Below are 7,837 nucleotides of genomic sequence, written 5' to 3' on the forward strand. Positions count from 1 at the left end.
GCGCTCGGCGCCCCTGTACCCCCTCCCCGGTCCTAGCCCGAACCCCAGCGCTGCGAGGTTGGCGGGGGAAGGCGTGCGTGGAAGCCCCTGCTGCGGGCAGCCAGGCGCGCGAGGGCCACCCAGGCCCGCGCTCTCCGCCCGCGCAGACTGCTTTCCGGAACCTGGCCGGGCGCGCAGTGTCAGAGGCCCCCGCGGCGGCGGCAGGCCGAGCCCACAGGGGCATTAGGCCAACTCCCCCCGCGCACGCGGAATTCTCTATTATTATTATTAAAGAACCCCCCAGAACGTGTTTACGTTGAACCGTATAAACTTCCTGCCAGGGCCTTTACCATCTACGAGAAATCAGAACCTGCTCTCGGAAAGTGGGGACACCGGGGCTCCGGGGCCAAATAGGCGGGTTTTCAGTGTGTGTATGGGGGAGGGGGTCAACTGGGTTACTTGTGGGCTCGGATCCGAGCGTGGCTAGAGTACACGTGAGTGAGGGTAGGCGCGAATTTACGCTCCTGTGGACCTACTGTGTGTGAGTGAGTGAGCGCATTAGTGGGCGCGCACACGCCTGAGCACTGTGTATGCGTGAGTGGGAAGGCACGCTTGGGTGCGAGTTTGCACATCTGAGTCTGCGTAATTTACCGGGTTTGCATGTGCATCAGTGCATGCGCGTGTGTGCATGCATACACGAATGCACGGGTGAGTGAATGAGCGGGGCCGCTTGTTCGGGGAGCCTGTGCGGTTTTGGTCCCCGCAGGGCCAGCTGCTCTCACTCGCTCCCGACCGGCCCGCGGCGCTGGAGATAAAGCGGCAGCGACCCGCCCAGCGCTTTCGTTTTCCGCCCGCGCTCGGCTCCGGCGGCCGCCCGCCTGCTCGCGCGCTGCTGGGCGAGTCCGAAAAGTCCCAGGCGCGGCGCAGTCCTTCCCGGGGCGGGGAGAATGGGTAGGCGGTCCCTCGCGGGAACAGACGCCCGCTGGCCGCGGGGACCCGTAGCCGAGTTGGCTGTGCCCGCGATGGCCAGGACCCGGAGGCCGCCGCCGCCGCCGCCGCAGTTGCGATTTGCCACCGGGCTGTATGTGTCGGGGAAGGCCAGGGACCCGGGGTGCGTTTCCCTCCGCGCCGCCCGAGCAGGGAAGGCGGGGGCCTGCGCGCAGCGGGGCTGAACCGCGGGCCGAGGGCGCTTTAACACTTGCTCGCCAGGTTGGTGGAGGCGGGGCGGGTTCTGCAGGCGGTCGCTGGGCGGCGAGGGTGGGGGCCCTTTAAGCGCCCACCAACGCGGGGGCCGGAGGGGGGCAGGGAGGGGAGGGAACTCCTGGAGGGTCTTACGCCGGCCCGCGAGACGCTGCCGAGAAGAGATGCAGAGAGGGCGGCCCCGGCTGGAGTCCTAGAGCCGAGCGCCGCGGGTGGCGGGGACCTAGCGCTGCTCCCCGCGGGGGCGCACGGCCGCAGGCCCTGGAGGTGGTGCCTCCCCCAAGAAACCGGTGGGGGGGCTTCCTCGCGGCCTCCGCTCGGGCTGCCAAGGCGCTGCTCTCAGCCTCCGCTCGGCTCCTTCCCTTGTGGGAGGGCGAGAGGGAAAGAGGGAGGAGAGAGAGGTGGGGGAGGAGGGAGCTGGAGAGAGGGGGACTCTGCGCCAACCGCCGGCGGATCCAGCAGCTCCTCGAGGAGGACGCGCGGGCGGGGGAGGGCGCGCCGAGGCTCGCTCGGGAGAAGTGGCCGCCGATGACGGCAGAGGTGCAGCCAGCCCCGCGCGCGCAGCCCCCTCCCCCTCGCCCTCCTCCCCCTCCTCCTCCTCTTCCTCCTCCTCCTCCTCCTCCCGGCTCGTCCGCGGCGCAGAGCAGCGGCGGCAGCGGCGGCGGCGGCAGCAGCCACCCGATGTCTTCGGCGCCCGAGAAGCAGCAGCCACCGCACGGCGGCGGCGTTGGCGGCGGCGGGGGAGGCGGCGCGGCCATGGACCCCGCGTCGTCCGGCCCGTCCAAGGCCAAGAAGACGAACGCCGGCATCCGGCGCCCCGAGAAGCCTCCCTACTCGTACATCGCGCTCATCGTTATGGCCATCCAGAGCTCGCCCACCAAGCGCCTGACGCTCAGCGAGATCTACCAGTTCCTGCAGAGCCGCTTCCCCTTCTTCCGCGGCTCCTACCAGGGCTGGAAGAACTCGGTGCGCCACAACCTCTCGCTCAACGAGTGCTTCATCAAGCTGCCCAAGGGCCTCGGGCGGCCGGGCAAGGGCCACTACTGGACCATCGACCCGGCCAGCGAGTTCATGTTCGAGGAGGGCTCCTTTCGGCGGCGGCCGCGCGGCTTCCGAAGGAAATGCCAGGCGCTCAAGCCCATGTACACCATGATGAACGGGCTGGGCTTCAACCACCTCCCCGACACCTACGGCTTCCAGAGCTCGGCCGGCGGCCTCTCCTGCCCGCCCAACAGCCTGGCGCTCGAGGGCGGCCTGGGCATGATGAACGGCCACTTGCCGGGCAACGTGGACGGCATGGCTTTGCCCAGCCACTCGGTGCCCCACCTGCCCGCCAACGGTGGCCACTCGTACATGGGCAGCTGCGGCGGCGCGGCGGCCGGCGAGTATCCGCACCACGACAGCTCGGTTCCCGCCTCCCCGCTGCTGCCCGCCGCCGCCGGAGGGGTCATGGAGCCGCACGCCGTCTACTCGGGCTCCCCGGCCGCCTGGCCGCCCTCGGCCTCGGCGGCGGCGCTCAACAGCGGCGCGTCCTACATCAAGCAGCAGCCCCTGTCCCCTTGCAACCCCGCGGCTAACCCCCTGTCCGGCAGCCTCTCCACGCACTCCCTGGACCAGCCGTATCTGCACCAGAACAGCCACAACGCCCCAGCTGAGCTGCAAGGTGAGTGGGGGAGCCACTGTCCCAGCCCCGGGGGGACGGGACATCTGTGAGCACTCTGGCAACCCCAGACGCCCAAGCCCTGACCGCCCTGGGCAACAGCCGGCACCACTTCTGTTGGGTGCCAACGCCAACGCTCTGGGCAGGCATCTGCGCTCCAGGTTGTCCCTCTGCCCCACCTCACCCCCTTTGAGGGGTGAATGCAGCTTGGGGCCCCCAGTCTGGGCCAAAGTCTCCTTATTTCTCTTTTTCTGTTTCAACTGCCGGCTGCGGGCGGCCCAGAGCCTGGCCAGGTAGGCCTCATTCTCCCCAAAATGTCTCCAACCGCAATATTCTACATCCCTTCCAGTTCCTTAGCCCCCTCACGCCTCAACAAGTCCCCAGGATGGAGCTGGGACCCCAGCCCAGGCCAGCTGGCTCACCCTCCCAGGGAGGTCACCCAGAAAGCTGCCGGGAGCGCCACCTCTGCTCCGGCCTGGGCAGGGCGGCTGAGTTAGGCCCAAGGCCGCCTGGCCCAGCACTTGGACCCCCACGCCGGCCTTTCAGGGGACCAGGTCTGGCTGTGCCAGCCTGGAGTCAGGGACACTTTGTGGCGACGGGAAGAGGGGTGCCGTGGCCAGGCCCAGAGGAGGCTCTGAGTGGCAGGCCCCACAGACTCTTTGTTTCTCAGGATCCAGGTTTTCGGGTCCCCGGGTCCCACCCCATCCTCTGAGAAAGAAGATTCACGACCATCTCGGCTCCTGAGCTCTCCATCTCAGCACCCGCCAGCAGCCCTCGGGGCCTAGTTCTGGAAAGAGCGTGCGGGGAGCTAAGCAGGGCCTGTCGCGGGCAGCTGTCAGCAGCCTGCGGGAGGCAGGAGCCAGGCTGGAGGCCGAGGGCTGCCTCTCCTCAGGGGTCGCCCTGCTGGGGCTGCTTCAAACTCCTGGCCTCCATCTGCCCTGTCCTCCTGGAGGCAGCCCTCATCCTGGACGGTCCCGCCGCTTCCCTGCTCCGGGTACGGCCTCGGCTGCACCGGGGCCTCCGCAACCTTTGGAGCTGGGAGGCGGCTGCCTGGCGGCTGGGTGCAGGCCGGGCTGCCTTTGGGGGGGAGGCCGCCGGAGCCCTCGCTGGCGTCTGCCGGTCCGCTTTGGCCCCTCATAGCTTCCCCTGCGGCCTCCAGAAGCCCCCAGGGCTGGGTGGGTGTCCCAGGCGAGAGAGGCTGAGGCAGCGGGTGCTCTGGGGAGCAGGGATCGTCACTGGTGTCCCGGAGCCGTCAGTCCCTTGGGGCGCACAGGCGAGGGCCGAGCCCCGGGGCTGCCTGGTCCCGACCCAGGGCCGGGCACGGCCAGAGGGCGGGCGCCCGGGCCCTGCGCCTCAGCGGGGCTGGCCTGCCTGTGCGCCCCGCCGGCCGTGCTGCTTCGCCGCCTTGAATCTGGCCCCAGACGCTAACTCTTGACTCCCCCACCCCTCTTGTCGCCTCGCCTTGCAGGCATCCCGCGGTATCACTCTCAGTCGCCCAGCATGTGTGACCGAAAGGAGTTCGTCTTCTCTTTCAACACCATGGCGTCCTCGTCCATGCACTCGGCCGGCGGCGGCTCCTACTACCACCAGCAGGTCACCTACCAAGACATCAAGCCCTGCGTGATGTGAGGCCGCGGGCGCTCCCGGCTCGGGCGCCCGCGCGGGGACCTCGGACCCATCGCCAGAAACTGCTTTATTCTCGAGGTATAACCGTCGGCAGAAGAAAAGGGTTTGACCCCTCCCCAACCGGATTATTCGGAAAGCGGTCCCCAAGGCAAAGACCCAGCGCGGTGGTCGGCACCTCCTCCCCCACGCCCTCAAAAATTCAAAAAATGGTGGCGGCGGGGCCTGATCTGACTGCAGCTGTTGGTAAATAAATATCTATTTTTGACCCAATTGGAACCGACTGAGAAGGTGCTGCGTTGGGGAAACCCTCACCATCTACACAAGATTCTGCTGCGGTCTCCCCCCCTCCCCACCGAAGGCCAAAGTGGGGAGGTTTATAGGAAAAAGGCAAGCATGTGAGACCGTCATTATCAAATACTTTATTTTTTGGTTGAGTATTTATCTTTTTATTTTTAATTTTTTTTTTGGAAAGAATGTCTTGGAACGCGCAAGTCTCCTTTTAGAGCCGTCTTTGCAGGGAAGGGGGGGCACGAGACACCTCGCTCCCCCCCCACCTCAGAAGTCCTCCGTGACCACAGGTGGATCTTTGTGCAAACAACTTGCATTTCTGAAGCCACTGTTCGTCTTAAAAAAGAAACCAGAAGGAGCCCAGAAGCGGGCGGCCCTCGGGCCTCTGCCGTCCCCCTCCGCCTTCCTCTCCTGCCTTCTCTTCAGTCTTTCTGGTTTTGTTTCGAATTTTCTTTGGACTTTCTTGGTGGGTTATTCCTCCGGAGCCCCGGCTGCCTCCCCATCTCTACTGTAAACCTTCCGGGGCGAGAGCGAGGCGAGCAGGGCGCCCGCCGCGGGGACTGGGCAGGCCCGGCGCATGGAGTCAGCGTCGCGGGAGCAGGAAGGTTAAGGCACTTTTAAAACTCTAGCAAGGCTCATCCTGTTATTTATTCTACTTTCTTTCCCTAATAATCGAAACACCGCATAGGCTCCTCCGTTTATCAGTATTAATGGTGTAACTTTGTTGGCAATATTTGCCGAGTAGAATTTTTTTTTTAGATATCCATTGTAAATTTGAAACAAAGTCCGATCTGTGTAAAAACAAATTTCCATATGTTTTATATAAATATATATATAAAATGAAGGACTACCCCCCCTTTTTTTGGTATTTTGGCTGCTGGGGTGCAGCGTTTGTGACACGTATTTTAAATTTCCTTCTGCACTGTATAAAATGACAATTTGAGGATGTTTTGCCTTTGTGTATTTTTTCCTAAAAAAAAAGAACAAAAATAAAAATGTATAACATTTGTATCTGGCCTTTAACATTGTATCAACTAGAAATAAAATCGCATGAGCATCTGATGGGGACTGGGTTTGCCCAATATCTTCCAAACTCCAAAGTGTAGACAGAAACCGCCTGGGACCTCCGGACTTTTTTCTTTTTTTGGTATTTAAAATATGGGTGATTCTTAATACTTTTTTTCTTTTTCTTTTTTATTTGTTGGCTAACGCTCCTCTTTTCACTCTTCATTTCACATTGAAGTGAAATGTGGACAAGAGTAACAATTTTTCTTGGCTTCTGTTTTTTAAGAAAAGCCCTCCATCCCTCTGAATGTCATTGCTCGTTTTAAAGAAATAATCAAACGTTTAAAGAAAAACTGTAGTCCTCCTTCCCGCAGGGAAAACCGTATCTATGTAAAAAAAAATATATAAATATATACAAATTATTTTTTTTTACCTTTTTTGCCACTCCAAGACCAACGAGCGTTTTACTTTGTTTCAGACTTTACCGTTCCCATGTTCTAGCTTTTATAAATGATGAAAGGACTTTAAGTTTTGTGGTGTTCTGTTTTGTTTTGTTGGTGCTCGACGCGTGGTTTCCCCCGCTGGAGAGGAGACTACAATTTGAGCGAGAAAAGGGCCTTCGATGGGAGAGCAGGGTGATGGGAAATTTTTCCAATCGGGTAACATTCCCCCCAAAATCATTAAGGGAGGAAACATTTTTTTAAGCCTGTGTCGCCTCCTGGCCACCCTCTTTCTATTCCAATTCCCGGCTACCCAGGAAAACAAACAGTGAAGTCACTTTGTTGACGCGGCGGTTGGAGACCCACCGCAGTTTCTCCGCGTCGTGGGGTCGTGAGTCTCTGAACCTGGTTCTTCTCAAATTTGACATTTTGGACGTGAGGGCAATCTCTCCGGTGCTCTGTAACATCAAAATTATCAATAAACTCGCCCAGGCAATTAATGTCCCTAGCTAACAGCTGTCCATAAAACGGAGTGGGGATAGAAAGGCCGGTGACTCGCCCCTCGGGGTCTCGGGCGGGACGAAGCGGCGGCCCGGAGTGTCCCGGAGTGTCCCGGGGTGTCCCGGGGTGTCCTGGGCGCAGCGCAGTGTCGCCCGCTCGCGCCTGGCGCTGAGCTCTGGGAGCAGGTTCGCAGCGGGCGGAGAAGGCACCGTCGCCGGGCGGAGGCCACCTCTCTGCATCCCCGCCTCCGACGGTCGCCCTGGAAAACAAGACCAGAGAAAAGCCCCCAGGCCTCCAGCGCGGGACATTGTGCTCGTTCGCATGCAGACCACCTCAGCAGGCGAGAGCGGGGCCCCTCCTCCCTCCGTCGGAGACTGCGCCCCAATTAGGCTAGGACGGAGGCTGCGGGGGAAGTGGGGCTGATTAGGAGAAACCCAATGCCAGCCCAGCCGGCGCGCTCGCTCCCTGGTCTCCTACAGCGACTCCAGGCCCCGCGCCCACTCGCTCGGCCCCTCGGCGCGCCAGAGACCTCCGTGCGCCTGGTTGTGCGTGGCTTTGGCGCCGCCGGACCAGAGTCCGGGGCAGCGGTGAACCCGGCTTCCTGTTCATCTCCCTGACGGCGCCTTTATTTCGGCGGGATCTCCCAGCGCGCCCACGTCCTGGCCGGCCAGGCTGGGCGGGAGGCACCCAGAACGGCCTGTGCAGGAAAACCGGCCCGGGGATGCTCCTGGCCTCTGTCTGCCGGCCTGACCCAGGGCCTGGAGACGAGAGAGAAAAGTCCAGCCTTCCCCTCAGAGACAGCTTGGCTCCAGGCAAGCCCGAAAGCGCCGGATTCCGCAGGCAAAATTGCCTGCGCGCCCACGTCGGAGATTTCTCACCGCCGCAGCTGCCGCGTGGAGACGGCGCTCGCTTGGCTTGTGTCTTCGCAGGGCCCATTTCGGCCCTGGCTCGCCCGGGGGCTGCGGGGCGAAGCGCCCACCGCCGTGCGCTGCCACAAAAGCGTGCCTGGCATGTGCAAGTTACGTACGAGCTTAAAATGTAAAGGCCCATCTGAGCCTGGTGCAAAATGGCGGGCCCTGCATGCGTGACCGGTATCTTTCTAGCATCCTCGATAGAATTAATTCAAAATCTCTGCACA

The 7,837-nt window shown here is 61.8% G+C and overlaps 1 protein-coding gene across 1 annotated transcript; it reads left to right on the forward strand.

Moving 5' to 3' along the window:
- Positions 1-965: 965 nt before the first annotated feature.
- Positions 966-5,768, forward strand: FOXF1 (forkhead box F1). Its single transcript, XM_046683022.1, has 2 exons — positions 966-2,842; positions 4,308-5,768. Exons 1-2 carry the CDS (start codon positions 1,708-1,710, stop codon positions 4,466-4,468), a joined length of 1,296 nt encoding a protein of 431 aa, XP_046538978.1. The 5' UTR covers positions 966-1,707; the 3' UTR covers positions 4,469-5,768.
- The last annotated feature ends 2,069 nt before the right edge of the window (positions 5,769-7,837 follow it).

The sequence above is a fragment of the Equus quagga genome, chromosome 13 (assembly GCF_021613505.1).
Source record: "Equus quagga isolate Etosha38 chromosome 13, UCLA_HA_Equagga_1.0, whole genome shotgun sequence".
NCBI classification, from domain to species: Eukaryota; Metazoa; Chordata; class Mammalia; order Perissodactyla; family Equidae; genus Equus; species Equus quagga.

What these genes read in the sequence shown, in the direction of transcription:
- FOXF1 (XM_046683022.1), top strand. Translation starts at nt 1,708, where the DNA reads ATGACGGCAGAGGTGCAGCCAGCCCCGCGCGCGCAGCCCCCTCCCCCT. An exon ending in CGCCCCAGCTGAGCTGCAAG is followed by an intron (nt 2,843 to 4,307) that starts GTGAGTGGGGGA and finishes CTCGCCTTGCAG; the next exon opens with GCATCCCGCGGTATCACTCT.